Source organism: Ambystoma mexicanum, chromosome 4p, assembly GCF_040938575.1.
Source record: "Ambystoma mexicanum isolate Mex_15411 chromosome 4p, UKY_AmexF1_1, whole genome shotgun sequence".
Taxonomy (NCBI): Eukaryota; Metazoa; Chordata; class Amphibia; order Caudata; family Ambystomatidae; genus Ambystoma; species Ambystoma mexicanum.
In genome coordinates, this window is record NC_090927.1 from 204,659,691 (window position 1) to 204,685,895 (window position 26,205).

The 26,205-nt window shown below is 48.1% G+C and overlaps 1 protein-coding gene across 1 annotated transcript in view; it reads right to left on the reverse strand.

The window, feature by feature from the left end:
- The window catches only part of KIF13B (kinesin family member 13B), a 1,451,009-nt gene that overhangs the window by 865,314 nt on the left and 559,490 nt on the right, over window positions 1–26,205 (reverse strand). Inside the window, exons 5-6 of the mRNA XM_069605712.1 lie at window positions 18,470–18,562; window positions 15,609–15,789 (exon numbers count right to left, since the gene is read on the reverse strand). Coding sequence (XP_069461813.1) covers window positions 15,609–15,789; window positions 18,470–18,562 — 274 coding nt within the window. The remainder of the gene's footprint in view (window positions 1–15,608; window positions 15,790–18,469; window positions 18,563–26,205) is intronic.

Sequence of the window (26,205 nt, forward strand, 5' to 3'; positions counted from 1 at the left end):
TCCTCCTGTCCCTTAGTCTGGGTGGGCGAGTGTTAGGGAGAATTCTCTGTTTAGGCTGAATTCCCTAACCTAGTGAGTCCCCCAGCAGCTTTGTTGGATTTTTGGGGTTTATTCTTTTCTCCTGCCAAGAGTGAGACTCTTTTACCCTCATTCTTGGGCATGATTTGAGTGTGTTTCTTTGGATCTAGATGTGTTTAATGGGCTATGGGGTCTTTTACTCCATAGGGCTTCATGTGTTTTTGTGATGCGTGTTATACAGCACCCTCAGTGCAGTGACACAGGGGTGTCATAGTGGCCCCCCAGTATAGACTCCATACCCTGGGACTGACTACTGTCTCCCAGGGCATGTAAAGTCACCATTGACTATACTAGTCTTAAATTCTGAACAGAACCAATACAAACCATCAGATTGTGGACGTACTGGCTGGGGCAATTCAATTGCCCCGGGGTCTGTTAGTCGAGGGGGCACGTCTCCGTCCCCCGTGATCGAGTTTCGGCTGGTGGCAGAGGATACTACTTTTTATATTCAACCGCAAATATTTTCCTATGGGATTTCCCATTGTTTTAGGCTACTACCTTTAATTATTTACGGTAGCCATGAACATGCCGCCGGTTTATTTAATTAATATTAATTCTCCGGTTAGTATTTTTTGCCAAAACTTGATTCTAAAATGGCGTTTGTGTTCTCTTCTGTGACTCCAACCCAAGTCGAGCCCTTTGTTCCACTTTTTGGCGGGCTTCCCCACAGAAGCCCTCCAAAGTGGTGCCACTCTGTTTGGGGTACTGGTGCCTAGGCAACTCAAGTCGCACTCCGTCCTGATTGGCCCAAGTGGTGAGCCGGCCGGCTCACCACTTAGCATGTTTGAGTGACAGCTAGGCTGAGTGAATGGGGGTTTTCTGCATAAAAGCAGGGCTTTGGGGACTGGAACTTCAGAAGTCGCCACAGGACCTAAAAATCCGACGAGGGAGAAGCTGAGCCGACCTGCCACGACACCACCACCGGTGGAGCCCTGCTGGACCGTCTCACCACTTTTCCCAACGACAGAGGAGATCTCCCGCCGGAGAGTCTTCTTCCTTTGACTGGTGGGGATAACCAGTTTCACCGTCTTTTCGCCTTCCCGACGTACCTCGTGGCCGCCTTGCCTGTGCCAAGCACCCCGGCAACTGGGATACCACGTTTTACCACGACCGCGAACAAAGGTACCACCTTTAACCGGAAAACTCTGCGGCTGTTTTCTTCCCTGGTAGTGCAACGACATTCAACCTTCCTCCAAGTCGAGATCTTCTCTTCCCCTGGACGACGACGCGACTTGCACCCACTGCCAGAACTGCCACCGCTGGAGGATCCTTCCCACTTAAGGTACCGTGTCCCGCCCGGCTTCCCTTGCTACCGACTGTATGGGGTAGATTTAGCCCCCGCTTTCGAACCCGTGTTAGCCTGGGACACCCTGGCTAAACTTTCCTGAGCCTCTCTAAACTCTTTTTGAACCCTCTGCAAGACTTTCAAAGCCTAGTGTAACTGTGTGATCTTGGGCGCATTTGTGCTCTGCCCTCTCTAAGAGTGGGCCCAGCCTTTGGACTTTGGCTCACCAGTGACATTTGCTCTTCTGCCTTGCTAACAGTGTTCCTGAATGTTAGAGTGGTGTACCTTTCCATATTCTGTCTTTTTCTCTCCCTTTCTCACATACTGTAACGCTCACCTGATTCCCGCAGAGGCGCCGGTCTTGACTGGGTGAATGCCGTATCTTCAAAGGTGATGTGTAACACGGTTGGCTCTTTGGGCTGGACCTCTGTGCACTGTATGTCTGACTCGATGAGTAAGATGTCTTAGGTAAGTGAACGCCGAGCTCTCCATCTGCCTCGGGGCAGGGTGCCGTAACCAGTTCCTTCACTGGATAAGGGTGCAGGCCTCTTGACCTCAGAGGACTGCTGTCCGTCGTTAACTGCACGAACGGTAAGTTCTGGGCGCTTCAAATGTCTTAAAAGTCTTTTGTAATGATATCTCTTGTTTTGCAGAGTTCCGGCGATGGCGGATGGCGGGCTGATGAGAGTTGAGGATCGAACCCGCGTGAGGAATAGAAGCGCCGGGAAGCACGTAGGTAAGCGCTTGTAGCCTGCTTCACGATGCGCACTAACTGTCCCTTTTATCTTGCAGGTACAAGTTCGGAGCTTTAGAGAAGCTGAAGGGTGCTGGAATACCCACTGGATTCGGCGTGGGAAGGAGTAATGGCACGTGAGTAATAAAGTTGCCCAATGTCTTTAAACGCACCTTCTTTTGTCTTTCAGATGCGGGATGCAGCGCCGAAGGCCTCCGGAGCGTGCGAAGAGCTGGTAAGCTTTTGTCTTTCAGATGCCGGAATGCAGTGCGAAGACCTCCGGAACATGCGAAGAGTAGGTAAGCCTTTGTCTTTCAGATGCCGGAATACAGCGCGAGGCGTTGGTGACAGCGGATGGACCAGGTAAGAGATGCGCTGCCACTGAAGACCGTAGTGCTAACCTGTTCTTTCTTTGTCTTTACAGGTGCTGCTGAAGACTGTATTCCAGGATGGTAAGCCTTTGTTTCCTTAGGCCCAGGATCAGAAGCAGAAGACACGATGAGCGTTCTGCTGCAGAGAATGCAGAATAACACAAAGCAAGATTCATCCATCGGGTGTGGTTTAAATAGCCTCCTGTAGTGCTTAGGTGTCTCCTTACACAGCCACGCCTAGGTAAGAAAAGAGTTCCTGCTTTCCAGAAGAGTTCCAGTGTTCTGAACCTAGGGAGTGGCTCCTGCCCCACCCAACAGGAAAAGTAGTCCCAAACAGAAGAGGATCCGGGGTTCAACTGGCAGGTAAGTAAGCAGCATGGTCTGCTGCAGGTAAGTCCACCCAAGCATTATGAGCCCGGCGCTTCCAGCGCTGGGACTGGGCATCTTTATGAGCCTGGTGCCACTGGCGCCAGGACAGGGTCCAAAAGGTCCCAATTGGGACTGGCTGGCACTCGGAACCGGGGTTATGGGTCTGCTTCCAAGGGAGTCGGGCAAGTCCTGATCTCTTGGAAGCAGAGATCATGACACATACTTATTGGAGTGCCATCTAGTTAAACGCTCACCTCTGTATGAAAATAAGTGGTGTTTTACTGTGACCTATCTGATAAGGAAAAAGGGGTGTATATATTACAATAGTAACTGTTTAGAATATTTTACAATAAGAGTGCTGGAGTGTTTCAAACAGTGTGTTTTTAAATAAATAATTATATACTTTGATACCAAAGCTCTAGTCAGTGTTTGCTTGTATTGGTGTGTCTGAGTGCCTATTGTGTATACTTTGCATACTGCCTAACTCTTCTTGAGGGAAGTCTGACTGCTCAGCCACAGCTACCAGGTAAATCTGGGTGGTACAGACTGCTACCAAGTGGGTTTACTGCTAACACCTGTAGTCCTAAATCTTTTGCAGTGTTCCCTAAGGGAACTGCACAGGTTTCTGCCTAACAGAGCTTCCCCAAAAGATAATCCATATACTCTTGGTCATTTTCTATAAAAATGGGGGATTCCATCAACTACCGCAAGGGTTTTTGTTTTATTATCCACATTGTCGAACCAGTCGACTGCAGGCCAAGCTCTTAAACCGAGCTCTCTTACCAACTTTGATGTGCAGCGAAATTTTTCACACATACTGAGCACACTAAATTCTACTGACGGAACCAAACTGCCCAGAACCTTGCACAGTCACCAACTGCAACAAAGAACATGGAAAAGGGAAAACATGTGCAAGTCGGAATGGGGTGCAAAGTGAAGAAAGGGGGTGGGAGGAAGGCGTGAAATGTGTACAAGCATGGGAAAGAAGAAGGGTGTGGAAGGTCTGGGAGGAAAGTGTGGATGAAACCCTGCAAAGTTAATTCTCATAAAATGTAAAGGGCCAATATCACTCAAGCGTATGACTCAAACCCGTAGAGGTTCAGGGATATTAATACATTATGCAAAACAGAAAATGCATCAGTCAAGCACACGCCAGTGACACTCAGTCCCCCCCCCCCACAGGTCTGCAGTGTAAACAAATCTTCACGCATAGGATAATGAAATCCCAACCAATGCAAGACAGAAAATGGAATATGAATTTACCTTTACAGGCAACATTTTACAGGCTTGGATTAGTAAAATGCCATTCATACACATATGGTACAGAATTAGAGAAAATCCAGACCCACTTCTCTCACGAGAGCTTGCTCATGGTTTACCATTAGGGCCGGACATAGGGCACAAGAGAAACCAACCCTCGCGCTCCATAAATACATCATTGCAAATGGGACTCGAATCAAACGCAAATTCGGTGCTAAATGCTTAGGTCATCTCCTGCCATAGTTCCAACCCTTCCTGACATGATCTGCCGTAACAGGCCTCTGGTAAAATCCTCTGGACTACATTGCTGCTTCGGCCCCTCCATGCTACAGGAGGCTCGGAGCACAACTGAACCAAGTCAGTCTGGTAGCCTTCCACAATCATGGTCTTGACAAGTGACATTTTACAGTCCAATGCCCACAACGCTTCAGGCATCACCTGCAATTCCTTCAACTGAGGCTGTTCCCGTCGTCTCCTGTTACTCTTTGAGGATACTCCAGTGCATGGTCTGCAATGCTGTGGGGTATGTGCTCCATACAGCTATTCCAGACATTCCTGCAACTTCTCATCTGCATCCCTCCAGTGCACTCAGAATGAGCATGCATTGCTGAACACATCTAACAATAAGACTTAAAGTGGGTCCTTTCAGACGAACGACGTAAAAAGGATATACAAGGAAACCGGTGGTCCAGAAGGAGAAGTCTGCTAACGGGTCACTGATTCCACGGGGCAGAATTGTAACTACTTGCAAAATATGAGACTTTCAATGCTAGCATTCTCAACATCATCGTCGTGCAAGGGGCGCCGTTGCCACTATGGCACTTGGTGCTAGGGTCTTCATTTTCGCCGCCTCCCCTTGCGTTTCCCTTCCATGGTCACTGCTCCAACACATACACCCTCTCCCGGACTGCAAAGTGTTGTTCACAGTTGCATGTGACTTGATTTGCAAAAACTTTGGATTTAACTGCCTGCATTTTGGATGGAGATTTGAACACTAGTGCACTCTTTACAAGCAAAACCCATTCTGTTGTAATTTCCGATACCTCGAGGGTATGTATGCCCCAAGAACACAAACGACATTCTTTACGTGCTGGTCAACCCAAGGCAGGGGATCTCCGGGAGGATGGTATGTGTCACCTAAAATTTACAAAATGCTTGCTGGCCAAAGGATAACGAACATTTAAAGCCATTTCATGGGCAGGCCTGCTCAGTGCCCTCGGCGCGGAGCCCCATGAGAGCAGCAAGTGAATGCGCCGACATCCTATTCCCAAAATCCCAACGCACACTCTAGGGCAACGCGTTTCCTGACCTTACAAATGAAAAACACATTTGGGGGCCAAAAGGCTGCGGCAACATTTTTTCCATGTCCGTAAACAGTCCAAAGACCCACAGACCAGCGAGAGATTAACATCTTTCCATCAGCAAATTCCAAAAACAGAGCTTAACTGGACTGGGCATCTCACCGCAGAGTGCCCAAGACTTGGCACGGACATGGAGAAAGTGGAGTAAAAAGCATTTAAGACGGAGAGACAAGGCCCAAGAAAAGCCTCAGCAATAGCAGAAACTCGCGTGTTATTATTAAGTGATATTAAAGAAGAGAGATCAGCCAATAATAACGTGGCAGCATCTAATATTCAAAAGTTTGCAAATAACGTTCCTGTTACAGGCTAGTTGTGATATCCCTACTAACCTGTAACCAATTATTAGCCTTCAGTTTTGACGTCACACGGCCTGCTACTTGAGCCACACAGGGCAGGTTTCCGGCTTTGTTCCAAAAATAGCTTTGTGACACCATGAGAACAACAATCTGCATGCTATTGCTTATTTCAAAGCACAAAACGAAGTTTTTTAGATGCATTTAACTGCATACATTATTTTTCTGCAACACATTAAAAGCTGCATATACATAGTTTTTAAAACAAGCAAATTCTACATGGAGTAAGTATCAACAACTGGAAGATCTCTTACAATATATTAAGCAAGATACCAGGTATTAAAGGGGATGACCATGTATTATAAGGAATAAAATATCCACTACCATACGCAAAAAGGTTATTGCAAGTCATCTCGGAGTTCCATAAAATCCTGGTAAATTGCAATATCCTTATGAACTCACGGCACAGGGCACTTGATTCCATATATAGCAGAAAACGACCAACCTAAATAGCTTTCCAGGTGCTTTTGAATCAACACAAAGGCAATTGAAGCTTTGCTTCTCCACAGATTCTCTTAAGGAATGATTATGGTGCAGGGAGGTCACAGTTTCAAGTGAGCCACTGGACGCATCCTGGGTTACAAAAAGAGGATAGGATGCACTCATTTCCTCATTTCTTAGAAACAGCACAGTACTCCTCAACGTATATGTGTTCAATAGTTAATGCTTAAAAGCTACAAATGCCAAGAAGTGCGTGCTTAAGTGCTGAATGCAAGTAGATCGGTAATGCAACCTAACATGTGGTGCCCACTTTGACCGGCCACACTAAGGCGTTATTAACCCATTCCACGGGTCCGCGGTTAGCAACCTGAGAGAAGAAAGGGCGGTTAACGAGGGCACAGGGATGTTACCGCCCCACTACTAGATAGATTGTGGCACAGGTTAATAACGCCATTAGCACCCCGGGTTACCAAAGTAGTAACCTGGGGTTCTATGGGAAAATCAAACAAAAAATTGAATTTTCATTTATAGAAAGGGACGTCGCGCGTGCGTCGTTCAATGAATGAAAATACTTTGCCAAGGCAGGACAAGCGAGATGAAGTGAAGCTGTGGCAGACGATGCCGCCGCAACAGTTAAGTGGGAGAAAGTGTGGGGTGGGAGGAGATGGCAGGGCGGGGCAGGGGTGGCAGCCTGCAGTTTCTGTGGAACGTGGTCTGAGAGCAGAGGTTGCAGTCAGCGATCCGCAGAACCTGATTGGCTACGCCCCCCTGCCCTGGGTGCTAATGTACAGTGTGGGAGAACACTTACAGGAGTTCGGAAAAACATTTTACAACAAAGGATCATGGGTGAATGCTGATTAAAGATCTTCTGCAAAGTGTTCGACCTGGTGAATTAAAACCAGTTACTTCTATGTTACTACTTGTCGATCACCACAAAGGTACCTAGGAGGGAGGCAAAAGGCTTAACGTGCATCTAAATACCCAATAAGGGACCCAAGAGTGAAAACGGGCTCTGTAGTTGTGCAGGATATTTGCCGTTTTTCTGGAGTACAGCGGGCATGGGAAAGCAAAGGATCAGACTACTTTGTGAAAGCAATAGGTGGTATAGTTTATGAATTCTATTTTTGCGGTTTTTGTCTTTAATACTTGACCCCAAATGTGAATTTGAGTCTTTAAATGCAACCTCCAGTTAATGTGAAGTTGAGGTAATACGTTCGGCGTTAGGGAAATGAGGAGTTGGCACCAAGCGATCTTTGGAAGAGGAAAGGAGATTGCCAATCAGCAATACAGAAAGCAAATACTAGGCAGACAAAATGCTAGATGCTGGAAGGGGTCCAATGTCTGGAGTCTGACCTTCACACTTCATCAAAGTATCCGATGCAGGTCATCTGTATCTCACTTCTCATCTTTGCCACAACAATGGAAGCATTTTGAAACAGGCCGACTCCCAGCATCAAGCAACACACAAAACGGACACATACATCCGTTTCACCATTGCTGGCCCAGTCCTTTCTCACTTGGAATTTGTATAAAGTGACAGCAGAAAGTAGTATTCTAGGAGGTATACAATTAGGCTGGAACAAGAAGTCTACGCTTAGTGAAAGGACAAGCATTCCTGTGGCTACCTATGCATCACCTGGGGTTTTACCCTAACCGCGTTGGAGTAATCCAGACATGGACAACGTGATCTCAGTTGCCTAGAGGATTAGCTGCCCCTTGCTCATGATGACCAACAGGCAAAACCACGTGTCTAGTATTCTTGGTCAACTGAGATGCAGGGCCAGGCTGATATCCAAAGGGATATTTCTCCTCTGGCAAGGTACAGTGAGCTAAAAGGTGGTTATAGGCCTCTCCTGAGGAGCCACCATCCCATAAGAACGGCTACTATATACATTATGTTAATTCCAGTTTGATAGTTTCTCACAACCTGTTCAGGCTTAAAACAAAATGTAATGCGTGATCAACACAGGAGCAAGACACTAGATAGCTTCTGCTTTTCTGAATTTAGGATTTTGCTCAGCATTGGAATTGGGTTGGATGTCCAGGGATTCAGCAATCAGCAAACATGGTCTGCCTGGATTTTGAATCCAGAGAAATATAAAGCTCATGCCCAAGCCACCACACACTGCTGACCCGTTGATCAGTTCTTTCCTGCACACAACGACAAACGTCCATGATCAGGGGAGCTCTGCCCTGGCTTTTCTTTGTTTTGCATTTCACCACATCAAAATGCAATTACCTTAGATGGCTACAGACACTGCTGCGAGTGGGTGGAAGCAGGTCATTGACCTTTAAGAGGTGCAACCAGCGGTTGACTGGAAAGGAGGCGTCACATCCATTTTCTTGGAGTGTTTGCTTCGATTTATTAGTGCCCCTAATTCTTTAATCTTTAATTAGGCTATTTTTTAGTCCTGTGCTTTTTCCCCTCTTTACAAGCCTATCACTAAGATTCTGTCCGTCCCTATAACCCCACTACTTTCGCCATTCTCTCCCATGGAATCCCAGAGTATCTCCCCTTCCCCACCCCCCAATTCCAGGACAGATTACATTTTATACCTGCAAAAGTTGACCTCAACAGTAACTATACAAAACAAAGACATCATGAAAACCATATAGACAAATGTACCAATGCGTGTAAAAATGTAAAGATGGGTCAAGACATAACCGCACAACAATATGTATACCGAGTTCTTCTACAGACATCATTCTGCTTGTCTTGTTCCGAGTGGATGGGTCTACCCCTTCCCTGTATGACCCACTGCACTGCCGGTCCGTGCTTTACATTAAGAAACTATCGGCTTACTCCTTTTATTATCTCCAAGGTATAAATCAAGTTTTGTTTCAATACATTGGGGGAAAAGAACCTATAATTAGGTGTTTGCAGTTTCCCAAGAGTACTATGTTATAATCTTAAAAGGTCCACTCCTTGATATGTATAATCACGTATCTTTATTGTAAGACCCCACAGCCTCCTCCTCAGCTCCGACCTCCAACCGCCACTCTGTGGAATGTTGATTCCCACGCATCAACATTCCACCAGTGTGCCTATGCACGAGCCCGTGCATATTACAACATATCCTCTTCCCTTGTATAACAATGTTAATACAACTCTGAACAATGAAACAATGAACAATAGAACAATGAACAAATGTTACGTGACTTGTTATAATCCACATGCATCCAGATATAAACAAAATTTAGTGCAATTTAATATGCTTGTACTTTTAACAAATATAGTCTCTAAATCTTATGGGAGGACCACAGCTTCTACCCACACGAACCCTGTTTTGTCTCTCATCATGTTGCTGATCCATAACATCCTGACATTCCACATCTACCTCTTGACCAACAGGATTTGGCATTGAAACAAACTCTTCTTGTTCAATCCTTATTCTTTGTGAATCCACAGGATCATAATCTAGTACTGTTTCTTGCAATTCCAAATTGGATCCCACACCTGGCCTAACCTTATTTTTACAGCCACTCACCACCACTCTTCTCTTACTCCAAACAGAGCCATCCTCCAAGTGCACATGTCCCTTTCCCACCTTGATAACTCTCCTTAGGGGCATGAAAGAACTGTGACCTTTGTAAACCATCCTAGGATTCTTAATGTACACTTCATCCCCGGGTTTAACATTCAACTCCTTCCTAGTTTTTTGTGAAGACATTATAGTCTGCTGACGCTCCAAAACACTGCGATGCACAGCTCGCAAATCCATATCGCATGGCCCACCACCCCCCATTACCAAGGTTCTCAATGTTGTACCTGCTTTCCTACCCCTCATCAGTTCAAATGGAGATCTTCCCGTCAGTATAGCAGGTGTTCTCCGATATGCAGCCAGGTATTGTGTTAACACATCCTTCCAATTCAAACCATTGGCCAAAGCCAATTGTATGGCTGCCTTAATAGTACCATTTGCTCTCTCAACCAATCCATTCGCAGAAGGATTATATAAAGCTGTCCTACAATGTGAAATGGCATGCTGCTCCAAAAATTCCCTCATTGCTCTAGAAGTGAACTGCACCCCATTGTCAGTCACCAAAGTCGCAGGTAATCCTTCACGATCAAAAACTTTCCTTAAAAAATCAATAACAGAATTCGTTGTAACATTAGCACATGCCGCCACCTCAATCCACCTGGACGTATAGTCCACCAATACCAACATATATCTGGACTCAGGCTCTAAACAGTCAAATGGACCCATGATATCCAAAGCCAATTTCGACCATACCTGCTCTGGCACCTCTACAGGGTGTATAGGTTGTGGATGCAGTACCTTGCTCTTATCACTTACAGAACATGCCACACAATCTTTCACTACTTGCTCAACATCCTTGTCCATAGATGGCCACCAGTACTCTTCTCTCAATCTCCTTTTAGTTAAAGATCGTCCCAAATGACCGACATGTGCCAATTCCACTATTCTTCCCCTCAAACTTACAGGAGGTATCAATTTGTAACCCCTAGACACACCCCATGGACCCTCAGCCAATTCATCAATAACTTGAACATAAGCTTTCCCTTCCAACCTGTCCTTAACGGTGTGCCACCCCTTAAGCAAACCTTCCCTAATCCACCTCAACTCAAGATCCGTCTCGGACTCCCGATCCCACTCCGACTTCTCCACAGCTGAAGTCACCAAAGCAACCTGACAATCCTGTAAATCATCCTCTTGCACTATTCCTGCCTCACCCTCACCCTGTCCCACTGGCAAACGGGACAAACAGTCCGCAACAACATTCAACTTTCCTGGAAAATACTGCAAGGAAAAATTATAATCCTGCAATTGTACTGACCACTTTGCAATCCTTGGAGACACTGCCATGACCCCTTTGGTAGAAAATACCTGCACCAATGGTTTGTGGTCCGTTCTGACAATATACGGTATACCCCACAAAAATGACCTAAAGTGTTTTGAAGCCCATAACACTGCCAAGGTCTCTCTCTCAATTACAGAGTACCTCATTTCCACCTCTCTCAAGGTCCTTGAAGCAAAAGCCACTGGTACCCATTCATCTTTTATCCATTGCTCTAGCACTGCCCCCAGACCCACCTCACTTGCATCCACTGTCAAAACAGTTTTATTTTTCAGGTCAAATGACTTCAATGAAGGAGCATTCTCTACTTCCTTCTTGACCAACTCAAATTCTGCCGCACACTCCGCGGACCATACAAACCTTGCACACTTCTTCATGAGAGCTCTCATGGCCACCGTTTTTTCAGCATAATTAGGAACAAATTTAACATAATACTCCGCTAGACCAAGAAAAGCCCTTAGCTGATCCTTATTGCCCGGAGCTGGCGTATTTCTCAACATTTGTACCAACTCCTTTTTTGGACTCACACCTCGTGAACTCAAAGTGTGTCCCAAATATGTGACCTCCTGCACACCCACCTGACACTTGGTCAACTTTACCGTCAAACCTCTCTCTTTAAGAATATGCATGACCTTCCTTACTCTGACATCATGTTGTTCCTTGCTGCTGCCCCAAACTAAAATGTCATCTTGAAAATAACTGACACCCTTCACACCACCAAACAACTGCTGCATCAACCGCTGAAACACAGCCGAAGCCGAAGCCAAACCAAAAGGCATGCGACAAAACCTGAAAGCCCCAAACGGAGTTACAAATGACGTAAGAGGTCTGGAATCCACATGCAGGTCAATTTGATGATAAGCGGTTGACAAATCAAACGTTGAAAAGTATTTAGCTTCCCCCAACGTCAACAACAACTCATTTATATTTGGCAAAGGATGCCGATCCACCCATATGTTGGAATTTAATTCTCGGAGGTCTACACACATTCTTATGTTGCCATCACTCTTCTTAACTAAAACTACCGGAAACAACCACTCCGAACACTCAATAGGCTCAATTATTCCTGCTGACTGTAACTTAGTCAGTTCCGCTTTAAATGCCTCCCTGGCTGCAACAGGCACTCCCCTCACCTTATGCACTCTCGGAATCGCCCCCTTCTTCAACACAATGCGATGTGTAAAACCTTTAAGTTTGCCAAGGGTATCTGAAAATACCTCAGGAAACTCACTCATGAGGAGTGTGGAAGTAACCGTTATGTTATTCTCTTCCCCTCCCTCCATGACACTTAAAACTGGTTCCTTTTCACCTGGATGAATTTGTATTTTTAGTGCAGCCTGCTCATCCCAACCCAATACGCTTGTGCCCTTTGAAGCCACATACAATTTACCCATAGTTTGCCTCCCCTTAAAAGAGAAATTTGACCAATTATAACCAAGCAGGTCAATGGATTGCTGTCCATAAGCATATGGTCTTATGTCCGGGGGCAACAAAGTAGACATTTCTTTACCCAGCACATCATGATATATTTCCGGAGACACCAGGGTATAAGGTGACCCCGAATCCACCAACATATCCATAGGATTCTGGTCCACTAATACCGACACCCATGGACCCTTCCGCCCACAACCCTCAACATGTAAAATGACACTCTGATCAGGGACACTCTGATTAGAACCACCACCCGATGCCCCGTCTAGTCCCATGGTGGCATCCTCTGTAATTACACTAGCAACCACCTGCCCCTTCCCTTACACATACGTGCAAAATGACCCATACGTTTGCATTTCCTGCACTCAACATTGTTAGCAGGACATAACTTTGAACCAACATTGTGACTCAACCAGCCAAAATTTTTGCATCCCTCTTTGACCCTAGATGCTCTATTGCCTTGTGTCACCATTTTATCACCAGCTTTTCTACTCCTTGGCACCACAGCATGTACCATCTCCCTATTCCCGTCCCTTTCAGTAACCACTTGTACACTCGCCTTTGACGCTTCAATTGCTCTGGCAATCTCCAAAACCTTATCAAGAGAAAGATTGTTCTCAATCCACAATCTCTCTCTAACTTTTTGATTGGATGTCTTCATCATGATCTGATCCCTTATGTGTTCCTCTCCATTCCCCGGGAACCCACACGTAGCCATGAGTGCCCGTAAAGCTGTAACATATGCATCTATGCTTTCCATAGAACCTTGTGCTCTCGAGAAAAACTTATATCGCTCTAAAACCACATTAATTCTTTTACCAAAACGTATTTGTAATTTTTTTAAAGCAGTCTCATATGCACTTACCACCATTTCCCCTTCACCTCCCCCTTGAACCATCACATTCTCTCCCGGCAAATGACGAAAAACCCTCAACCCCTCAGTACCAATGCAATTCAGTAAAGCAGCCTCCTTTTCATCATCATTAAACTTTGCCCCACCTGCAGCCCTCAAATATACCTTAAATGCATCTACCCACTGCTCCCAAGGAGCAACCGGCTCTCCCGGATTCGGGAGAAACGCAGGTGGAGGCCTAGCAGCTGTATGCAACATAGTTGTGTATGCACCCCTGTTTCTTATGTCCCCAAAAATAACTTGCTACCTAGAAGCAGCTAATCATTGATACTTTGTGCAGCTACTCCCCAAAAATACATACAGCCCCAAAGCGTTGTCACTGGTAATTCACCAACAATAAAAAACAGATCAGTATCTTCCACTGTTGCCTTGGTCACGTGCACCCACACGTAATGCAGTACAGCCCGATATGGTACTGGGTGAGTCTCAACTGCTGCTTAGAACACTTGCACCCACACTCATTGCAGTACAGCCATGTTCTGGCACTGGGTGAGTCTCCACAGTTAATCCAGCATTCCTTGACAGCCAATCCAGCCCAAGCAAATCCACTAACCTCCTGTTGTCGGCGCTTCAGATTTTCTCTTCCCACCTTACCATCAACCACCTTTACCAGTAATTTGCAGCCCTTTCCACTTGCAAAGCTTCCGTTGTACTCCAGTACACCCACATTGGCTGTGAGTGCTGCTGCAGCCCCTCCTACGGCAACCCGGCACTGTGCACAGCCTTCGATCAAGACGCTGACGAGGGCGGGGCCAGCGGCCGGCACTTTATTACAGAGTGCCACCACAGCCCCCTCCTTCCCGGAGACTTACAGTCCCCGAAACACAGCGTAGGAAGCAGACGCTGCTGGAGGCGGGGCACTACGCCGGCCTCTGCTATACGCGCACACTCTCACGTGCGCCGGCCACCGTACAGATCCGCGGCAGCACTTCCTGCCAGCCCCCAACAGACTCCGAACTGCCCTCGATGGCCGGGCTAAAGCAGCCGACCCGTGAACTTCCTGGGTCTCCGCTGCCCACCGCAGAGCGGACACGCTGGCCTGCGCGGTGCCCCGACTGGACACGCTGGCCTGCGCGGTGCCCCGACTGGACACCCGAACCGCTCCTCCCTGCTCAACCAAGCAGACGCAGCCCGGCCCGTAACCGTGCCCGGGTAGGCACCCGGACAGCTCCTCCGCTTCACCACCAGGGCGCCAAAACACTCCTCCTTGCTCCCCGAACCAGCGCGGCCCGGCCCGCAACGATGCTCCGGCAGGGCAGCACCCGGACAGCTCCTGCGCTTGACCTCCGAATCCCCGACAACACCGAAGGTAAGGTGTAAGCCCGGACAGCTGCTCCGCGCACACGTTGCACACGTGGGATGGGGTCTCACACGTCCTCGTCGCCAATGTTATAATCTTAAAAGGTCCACTCCTTGATATGTATAATCACGTATCTTTATTGTAAGACCCCACAGCCTCCTCCTCAGCTCCGACCTCCAACCGCCACTCTGTGGAATGTTGATTCCCACGCATCAACATTCCACCAGTGTGCCTATGCACGAGCCCGTGCATATTACAACATACTACAACATGTAATTTTTTTAAAGACTTCAGAAACGTGAAAAGTCGTCACAATCACATTACATAGTAAACCAATCCAGATTGTCCTTGTTTCATGGACATATGCGAGACTCTCAGGCAAACACGTTCTGCCCTCCACAGTCCAGAATAAATCCACGGCACAACAGGACAGTCTCTGCTCCAATGCTTTGAGGTCGTTAAGGCAACAAGTACAAGACCTTCTTCTCTGGGGTCTAAATCATTCAACTATAAAAGCTCTGTAGCCCTCTTCACTCCAAAAGGCATACATGCAATATCTGATAGGACATCCAGAAATGGTAATTTCCCTGTAAACACACCTTATAATAACTACTTTGAACCAAACACTTTGGTGTTCAGAGGCAAGGACTACGCAGACCTAACAGAGTGGAGTAGTAAGAATACTGTGCTCTACTCTACATCCACTCTTTATATAGGAATGTTTACGTTAATGTATTTGTCAATGTTATGAAATTTCATTTGATGAATTTCGGATTAATCTCGATTCATTTTAAATTCTAATTTGTATGAAAACGAATATTATGAAGGTTTTGTAAAGGTTTAATAAACCAGAACATTTTTTAATTAAAAATAAAATCCACTCTTTACTCACCCTTTGGGATCCAGGAGGTCCCGGACCTTCTCGTTATAGATCTCCATGTAGGACACTTCCACTTTGAAGCTGAGTTCCTCGTTCTCCTTGGTCTGCGTTCTTTCAAAAAGGGTACTGCAGAGTCGAGGGATCAGCCCAGGCTGGTCAGAAGTGCCCATCATCGTGTAGGACTTTCCAGACCCTGAAAATGTCAATGAAGGACAAACGTTCAACAAACCATAAACGTTGCATTGCTTTGAGAATACAAGTTCTTAACCAATCTATTGGAAGGATAACAGCAGCACTTGGGGTTGCCCTGAGTGCTGCAGCAGCTCCAGTTCAATAACATTTGTGGTTGCGAGATCCAACACAGTTTATTTCAATATCAAATACAACCAATTTCTTCCAGCTCAATGGCCATAGCAAAACTTTACTTTGAGTTCTACCTACGAGGACACAAGAGGGTCCACCCAAACAGGGTTTGGATCCAAAACTAAAATTTTTGCGAGATCTACACCTAAGTGGCAATTGTATAACACCTATGATCCAAGGTTTTCACAGTAGGTTATCACCTTCAATCATTGACCTTTTGTAATTCCTTATGAAAGTAGGGGAATGTCACTGCAAAATGTCCCGATGGACCAATATGCTTTTTTTTTACCATGGATTCGAATTGGAGTAGTAACCATAGAGCCCAGTAGAGAAGTATTAATGTGTCCTAATCCTCAACAATCCCAGTAGGCATCTTTGCAGGGGATGCAGTGCAAGGATAAAAAGGGACAATACTGTACATTACCTTTTGCTACTAGAGATTGGATGGGGGGATGGGACGTGCTGTGGCCCAGAAAGCTAGTGTACAACATAATCATGATATGTGCTCATCTTTCTACTAAACAAGTACTAGAAACTGCCAGCTACCAAATGGTAACTAGCATGGGTGTAGAATTCACACATTAAATATTGAAGGCTACATATGGGTTTGTAGACTGGGCATGGGTATAAGAGTAAACGTTAGATGCAAAAAGAATCAGGACCATATCGGATGACATACAATATTCTGTTCATTGTGTATTAGAAACCTTTACAGAAAACACAAAAGTAACCACTGATAGTTAGATGGAAATCTGCAAATATGTGAACGTTTCATTATCTGTAGGTTTTTAGAAGTGATGGGTAACTAATGCCAGCTTCAGCTTTGCCGTTAGTAAGCCAAAAGTACGAGCCATACACTAATGTCCTCAAGGTATCCCTCAATGTTAATACACAGATCTTAATAAATAGCGGTTGGCAACAATTGCCTTAAGAATCCAGTAATTGTAATTAGAACATTACGATGGCAAGCCTTCTTTGGTAATGGGTTACAAGAAAAAAAAACTTTATTCTTAGAAAAGTAATGTTTTCAGAAATAGATACATGGCTATATGTTGGAACACTTCAGTTAATTAGTTGCCCAAAGAATCAATCACAAAAACCGAAGCTACGGCTGGATGGTTTTGCATTAATCAACCACTGGCACGCACAGACGTGGGCTCCAGCAGCTGTGCCTAGAGAGACAACCACCTAGGATGTCCAATGAGCCCGAAACATTCCTGGTGTAGCCTGTGGTGTCATGCAGAAGGGATGCGGCCTCGCTGTTTGGGCTGGTCAACCCCTTTTTAGACGGGATCAAGCCAGATTTGAATTTAGACCCCCGTCCCCCTTTTGCAGCTGCATCACAGGGTTAGGGACAGTGATTTGAGCAAGGGTTGCCCAAAGCAATCCCAGTGATTATGTATGATTCAGTCAATCTCTTCCACTCATCACTCTTCGATATCATCAGGCCAGCCTGTGCCCACTGGTACATCTAGAGACAAATCTCAAGATTGCTATGCCCAGATGCCCAAGCTGTACGTCAATGATGATGCCCAATGAGGCCAGAATGGATCTGAACTATCTTGTGGTGTCCTGCAGAAGGGATGATGGGACCTAGCTGTTCGGTCGGGTCTGACCCTTTTGGGAAAGGATCAAGCCTGATGTGCATATGTTTTTCTGCCTTCCTGTAGGTGCAAGGGGTGCCCAGTGCTTACGATTGTCGACGATCCATTCCACCAACCCAAAACAAACAAAAAATAATAATAATTTGGTTATCATAACTGACCAAGAACATGGTCCGTGTTTGGTTTTCCTTCTTCTACACGACGCTACTATACCACCCTTCCAAACTAGAGCCCTGAAACCCAGGATGCACAACATATGGCAGGTACGCTTGGCTGCTGCGCCTTTTCCTCCACCCAAGTTTTCTATAGTAAATTGATCAACAATTCAAATGTTGAAAGCAGACTAGTGGGGGTTGGGCTAGGTTGTTAAACAGTCCTAAGCTACCTAGTAAACTCCTCTAGAGGACGTCAGATTAGGATACGTCGGCATAGTAGCACAGGAAACAGCTGCCTCGTCTTATACTCCACCCTTACTCACCCCATGACAAAGGCAATAACAAACGAGCCCCGAAAAAAATATTCAATTATTGGCTCTTCTGTGACCAAACTAATATTCAACAAAGCCAAGCTTGTGGGGCTGCATGCTTCTTAGGACCAACACCTGGCCAAAGCTGTAGCATTTACAATATAATAATCAAACAAAGTATTTAGGTCATGGCTTGGACACATTTAAGGACTTTGTGGTATGTGCAGTCATTCCATAGGGAAAGAATTAAAGTACACAACACACCGAGTTGGAGGTGAAGCCCTATAAAGAACAGCAATGTAAAAAAAGTCTGAGCGTCAACACTGCAGTGATCGGAACATGGACCACTCCCCTCCTGGTCTCATCCCTTTTACTAGAACCCCATCCGGGATCCCAGAAGGCCTCATCCCGCTCCTTAACAGCAGTACTTAAGTACTTACCGGTCTGTCCATAGGCAAATATACACGCATTGTAGCCCTCAAAGGCATTTTGAAGAATGTTCTCCCCAAGGCACTGAAAAACCACATCTTGACCTGAAATGGGGGTAATAAATTAAGGAAAAACATTAATATTTAATTCACAAAAGCACAGTATAATCCGTGGGAGTGAACATGTTCAACTCCCCTGTTATGCATGATTGGGGAGTGCCACTGCAGCCTCCGTTCTGCCCTATTCCCTATAATGTCCAACGCTGTTTCCCCACAGCTCGTCTGGTCAGCACCGCTATTTGCCCACAGATGACTGCGAGCCAAGTGCAAGACCAGATCAATGTGAGGCCCTAGCCAGCTGCGGGATGGATGAGTAACAATGGATGGGAGGTAACTGTCCAACTTTTTTGTCTGATTTGACAAGCACAGAAGCAAGACAATGGGCCTCATTACAAGTCTGGCGGTCCAGAAATAAGGGTGCTGGTAGCAACGTACCGGCACCCTTTCTGGACCGCCAGACTCAGTATGCCTGCTGGTCCAGTGCTCCCAGCATGTCTGACCTGCCGGGAGCACTGGCCCCTGCAGGCATGGTCTTCACAGAAGCACCGGCACTGTTAACAATGGAGTCCTAAGGGACTCCATGGGAATGGGGACTTAAGAGTTTCTGGACTTGTAATGACCCAGTGGCACCGGGATCTCATGTAGCAGAACAGTGTTATGACGTCAGTGGCAACCTCCCCGGACCACCAACCTTGTAATGGGACCCAATGTCTTCAGATTCTACATTAGTTACCCAATTAGCCCAAAGGTTCCCATATCTATTTCAGAATTGTGTGCCTTGCACACACACAGCCGAGTGGCCACGTCCAAAAGTATCTCAGATAGACCCCAAGCTCCCCTCCTCCCCCCTTTCACCATTCTGGCAAGGTGCCATTGTTAAAAGTTACCATCTTTAACAAAGACCCTCTTGCAGCCAAGAGGTCCAAGCATAAGGTACCTTTTCCCTTACAATAAAAGCCAATCATAGACATGGGAAAAGGTGTTAAGTTCCATCTGAGTGACAGAGCCTGTCCTCTGGGTGAGTCCCCCGAATATGGCAGATTAAGCTGAAAAGAGCATCAAGCTGGTTCTTTCCATATTAGCAGGTTTGGACTGGGAAACAAATGTGGCCCTGGAAATGATTTTCAAAGTAGCCCTATATTCCATCATGTGAGCACGCCCAATCACTAAGTAGGGCTTGGGGGGAATGGGTGGTACGAGAAAATTCGGAAAAAAGGACACAACATTTAACATATAAGACATTTGCTTCCTATATAAAGAATAAACAAAACATAAAAGAACGAATAACATTTGCTTAGAGTGAGGAATAACCTATTCAAACGTTTAAAACGAATGTCTTTGCTTCTAAGGGATGTAGGTGATTAGGTGAGATGGAAGGACAATTTAACTTGCTGGGCAGAAAGGATAAGAAGCAGAAAACCTATGGTACCCACACAACAGGGGCCCACCAGGAAATCGCCACAGTTCCCTACCGGCCAGTCCAGCCCTGCACAGAAGTGTGCCTAAGACATACTTGCACGCACACGCTCTCTATGCGCCATGCCTATACTATACATTTGTATATATACTTAACGGGTATTTTGCAGACTGCCACATGCCACCTCAATGAGCCTTAACAGTGTTTTACAAAAAGCCAAAAACACAAAGGGGAGGCAAGCATAAACTAGCACAGCAATTACAGTTAATCAAGTACAAATACCTGTAATAGGCAAACCTCGAATATTCGATTTGACAGATTTACCTGTAATAAGTAAACCTTGATTATCTCCATGTTCCCTCTCACACCACTTCGCAATAGTGTCCCCTCTCATTGTGCTGCTCCACAGGGTTGTATTCCTTTATGCGGGCTCCCAAGGAGCCATGTTTCGCCCTCAATTACGTCTTCAGCTGAACTAAAGACGGGGGTTTTGTGGTGGGGGTGCCATATGTGGGGAGGAACAAACTATAGCCAGAGGAAACATTGGGCAGCTGGATTGTCGAGTTGAACAATCCCTTTTAGATCCATAAGGGGATGCAGACTTGCCTTTCCTCACCACCACCTCACAAACACTGCCCAGGTCACCTTCCACTTCTTGCCTCTCAGCATGCGTGTGGGTACAAGTATCTCCAAAACCCTTTTCATGGCTGTTTAGTTATTGTACACATCTTATGGGTCTGTTCCTCTCTGGATCTGGTGTGTGCCGATGCTCAACAAACCCTAGTTTAGTTTTTTGCGGACACCCCCGTATCCCAGCCCTTTAAGTCAACGCTATGGACCCCAAGCATACTTATTCCTACCCACTTATGTATCCCCATAACTTGCACCCTTCTCTCATCTTCCGAGTTCTGCCACCAGCCGCCAGAGTCAACGGATGGTGGTGGGCCGAAATCATTGACTGGATTATTGGACTAGTGTTCAGAAATTGCTCAGAGTCCAGGATTTCTGGCAACACACATCACAACAGCATGTGTTGCCGAAAAGCAAGACCCATGGGAAATGTTGCTGTAGCAACCTTATAAGCAGTTATTTATCCTTTTAAACCGGATTTGGAGAGAAGGCCAATGATTCACCAATTGTAATGGCCCATTTTCAGTAATGCCGAAAAATGTCGAACACCAAAATAACGAGGCTGAAAATGCCGAGTTTTTTTAGTCTAATGTTTTGACCTTTTTGCACCTTTTTTACAAATGGATAGGGGGTGCGGTAGGGGGAAAGATTAGGATAGGGGGGATGTTGGCGGCGCTGCGAGGGGTCTCACAATCCATTTCTCTAAAAATAAAGTGCAAAAAAGTCGACACATTTGAATATAAAAACTCGGCCTTTTCAACCTCGGTATTTTTCATTCTAGATGTTCACGTAGATCTCGATTTTCGGCTACACTAATACACACGTACAGTGTTTGCATTATCAACACTCACATCTGCACAAAAGTGCAAGACACAAAAATGGACGTGTGACCTACAGAAAAAACTGTACCCATCACACTGCCCCGTAAACAGATTTGTGAATAATCTGCTAAAAGATCTGCAAGCTAATAAACTTTAGGGAAAGGCTGGATGGAACCCGGGAAGCTTAGAAAGCATGAAAGGCAGCCAAACCCGCATCACAAGAGACACAAACAAAGACCGCGCAGAAGAACTGCCAATGGGCCGTGATGTGAGGGTATCTCATGTCTTCAGAGGCAATGGAGCGAAATCCAGGCAGGTGCGGGAGCCTGACGCTGCATGATGGGAAGGCCAAGGAAGGAAGGAAGGGGGCAAAAATGGCACCCATAGACCATCTGGCCAAGTTGCTCATTTCCAGGGTAAACCGGCTGAGCTCTGGGACAGTGGTAAGAGGCAGGGAGGAGACCCTGCTTTCGGGTCAAGTACCCTGCGGCAGATGAACCCCCTCACCATCAAAAGAATGCAGGAGGGTGTGGTATGTAAAACCAATCGGGAGCGTGGGAACGGGGTGGGGAATTTCTGCATGCCGAGACCACTGTCTTAATCCCTGTTGGGGTGTGTCCTGGCCCCCATGCGGTCCCGTAAGCCCCCACCCTGTAAGGACCACACACTACACACGTCCTCACAGTTCGGGCTTCCCAGTCGCTCTGCTGTGGCCGGGAACGCCTCGTTTATTTATACAACACGCGGCGGCGTGCAACATCACGCCGCCGCATGCGTGTCCCGACACGGGGCAGCACCACACTCCTCGTTTTTCGGGAGGAGACACAAATGCTTTTAACGTACACTGCAAACCACTAAAACAATTAACTAATACGTTTCACACCACACTTGCCTAACACCCCTTTAATGTCAGCCACCCGGATCCCTTCACTCAGGTTGACCAACCAACTGTCCCAGCATGTAATCACTGAGGTAAGCTGGTTTCCCTCGCCCAGCCCTCTGGGGATACCTCCAGCTCACCTCCGCAACCGGAAGTCCTTCGGCATACGTCCCCCGGACAGGGGACCCAGCTGTGCTGGAGGGAACTCCTCCATCTTCAGGTATTTCCATTAAGTCCGGCTCCCGCGGTGGTTCAGTTCTTGGATCACCCAGTTTCTTGAAGAAGCTGACATTCCGGGTGACGGCAGATCTTCCGTCCTATGCCGTCACCATGGACCCCTTTACAGCCACAACATCCAATGGCTCCGGCTCATAGGGGAGCAAGAGCTTCCCATGGGGGTGTCGGTTACGGATGAGGACTTCGTCCCCCGGCTCGAGCCGCTAGTGTTGGAGACCCCTCCGCATTCTCCTGTTCAATCCTCACCTGTCGGTCTACCTCGACTTGTTGATTGTCAATCACCCCGGGGTCCTTCTCCCTGACCTCGGGTAGTAGACCCCGGGGGCAGCGCTTGAACAGGGCCTCCGCTGGAGCCACCCCCGTGGATGCATGTGGGGTGGTGCGGTACACCCGCAGGAACTGGTATAGGGCTCGTTGGAGTGGCTGTCCTGGTCCCTGGGCGATCCTGAATGTCTTGTTCAGCGTCCGCATCAGTCTTTCAGCATCTCCATTTGCCCGGGGCCACAACGGAGACACCTTCCTATGCTGGACCCCGCAGCTCTCCATGAGTTCGGAGAACAGCTCACTCTGAAATGGTGATCCGTTGTCAGAGCACAGGGTGTGGGGAAAACCATGGGCCGCGAACACCTTCTCCACGGCCGCGACCACGTGCTCGAAGGCCACCGACTCAACGAATTCCACCTCCGGATACTGTGAATATTCGTCGACGATTACAAGGAAATGGGTGCCTATAGATGTTGACCCAAAGTCTGCATGGACGACCTCCCAGGGCCGCGTCCCTCGGGGCATTGCTTCGATGGCCGGCTCTCGCTGCAGAGGAGACGCCGCCTGGCACCACACACAGGCCGCCATGAAGTCATTCACCCTCCGCTCCAGTTCGGGGAACCAGACCTTCAGCCGCAGCCTGACCTTGGTCTTTGCGGCGCCCTGGTGTCCATGGTGGGCCAAGGTAATCACGTCCTTCACCTTGGACTGGGGGACCACTATCCGGTCACCCCGGAGCAGCAGGCCCGACGCTGAGAAGGACAATTCCTCATTGACCTTCCATAGTTGCTCAAGGCCTGTCTTGGCCTCCTGGGTCCGCCCCGCCAACGCTTCCAGGACAGACCTCCAGGAGCCCTGTTGCATGGAGTGTTTTAGGATCGGGAAGCACTCGTCCTCAGCCACCTCCAGTTCTGACAGGGGCATTGCGTTCGGCGTGGCCGCCTCCACCACCATTCGGACGTGATCATCGGCCTCCTCTGCACATGTGTCTTACTCATCTCCCCCACGCACTCCTGGATGTCTGGAGAGGTAGTCCGCCGTGTTATTGGCCCCCGGCCGATACACCAGGGTGACCCCGTACTCGAGGAGAGCGAGCATCCACCTCTCGATTCTGGCCGGTGGTTTCGATGATGACCCTGCCAGAATGGGAAGCAGGGGCTTGTGGTCCGTCACCACCGTCACTGGACGCCCCAAGACAGAGCCGAAAATGCCTGCAGCCCGAGAGGAACGCCAGCGCCTCCCGCTCAATCTGTGTATCTTTGTTCAGTTTCGGAGAGTGCTTTGCTGGCGTAGGCCACTGGCTGGATACTCCAGTCCCGATCCACCTGGGTCAGCACGGCACCCAGGCCAAATGGACTGGCGTCCACGATGATTTCCGATGTCAGCGCCGGGTCGAAGAATGCCATGGTGTCCTCGGCTGTCAGGGCACTCTTGATGTCCTCAAAGGCCGCCTGCTGAAGCGGGCCCCAGTGCCAGGCTGACTCCTCCTTTGTCAGAGCCCGGAGTGGTTCAGACCTCGAGGCGAGATTTTGGATGAAACGCCCACAATAGGTCACCATGCCGAGGAAGCTCCGCACGTCAGACACCGACTCTGGTGGCTTTGCCTTCTTGATATCTAGGACTTTCCTCGGGTCTGGCGACACCCCGCCCTCCTTGAAGACAAAACCGAAAAACTCGATTGAAGGGCGCAGGAACTCACATTTGTCCCTGTGAAGGGTGAGGCATAGCGATTGCAGTCTCTCAAAGGTCTTCCCCAGCTTTCTCAGATGTCATCGCTGATGTTTAGGACACCCTCCAGATCTACGAGGGCGCCCCGAATAATGTTCTGAAAGACCTCGGCAGCCGATGACACCCCGAAGCTCAGCCTCTTATACCGGTATAGTCCTTGGTGCGTGGTGAATGCGGCGATATACCTGGACTCGGGATGGAGGACGACCTGATGATAGCCCGCTCGGAGGTCCAGTTTGGAAAAGAACCGAGCCCCTTGTACTTCCGCAATAATGTCATCGATGGTGGGGGTGAGGTGCTGCTCCCTCTTGATGGCCTTGTTAGGCAGTCTCATGTCTACACAGATCCGGACAGAGTCAGGTTGTTTGGGCTTCCTAGCCACAACAATCGGGGACACCCAGGGGGTCGGGCCCTCCACCTTCTCGATGATGTCGAGACTCATCAGATTGTCCAGCCCCTTATCAACCTGCTCCCTCAGATGAAACGGTACCCTGCGATGTTTCAGGGCGATGGGCTGCACAGAGTCATCGATGTGCAACCTCACCGGGTCACCGGTCATCCTTCCAATGCCATTGAAGAGGGCGGCATACTTATCGAGCAGATCATTGATGTCCTCGAGGTATACCGAGTATGCGAAAGTGACAATTCCAAGAGCCTCGGCGGCGGCACAGCTCAGCAGAGTGTTGTTGCTTACGGGCGTCACATAGAACCGGGCTTTGATCTGCAAGCCCTCATGCTCCACCTTCGCCACGAAGGCACCGTCCAGCGGTATAGGCTCCAGTCCTCCAAACGCAAATATGCAGGCTCTCGGCGTGCGTAGCTTCGGGGGCGAGTCGAGAGCATCATAGTGTCCCCGGGCCATCACATTGACCGAGGCACCCGTGTCCACCAGCACCAGGACCGGCGAGTGGTTGACCACCACCACACACCTCGGTTGCCTCCTGGCCTTCCCCTTCAGGATCTCCACGCTGGAAACAAAGAAAATGTCCTATTCCTCCTTGCCCTCCTCAACCTGGGCGTCCTCCCCGCCCTGGTCCACCTGGGCCACATTTGGTGGGCGATTTTGGCGCAGGACCCACGTCCGAGCCGGGCCTCTCGGCACCATCACGGGCAGGGCTGCCCGTGAAAAATGGTCAGGCAGGCCGCACCTACCACATGTCCTTCCAGCCGCCGTTGGGTGGGGGAGATCATACCCGCACTTCTGGCACGATTCCCCCGCTCTCCCCGCTCTGTCACGGGGTCCCACACCAGGCCTTCTCATTCCTCTGCCACCACACCACATGGCACACACCTCCTCCGACTTTGAGCGGGACCCCACCTCCATCTTGGCTGCCCGAGCCTCCGCCACCTCATGGCACCGGCCTAGTTCCAGGATGCGGGGCAGAGTGATAACCGGCTCCCTCAGTACCTGCCTCCCGAGTTTGCCCGAGGAGCACGCCTGAATCAGCATCGTGCGCATCATGTCCTCCACGTCTCCCCTTGCACAGCCCAGGGAGAGGCGATGTAGGCGACCATAGAAGGTGTCCAGTGTTTCATCGTCCTTTTGCTTGGGCGATAGCATGACAAATCTTTCATAGTCCACGTTGGCAAGGGGCAGAAAATGGGCCAGGAGTGCCGCCTTGGCCACGTCGTAAGAGCAATCCCCTGCAGGAAGCGATTCAAAAATCTCCTGGACCGAAGGCTCCGCGGAGTACAGCATCGTTGCCACCCT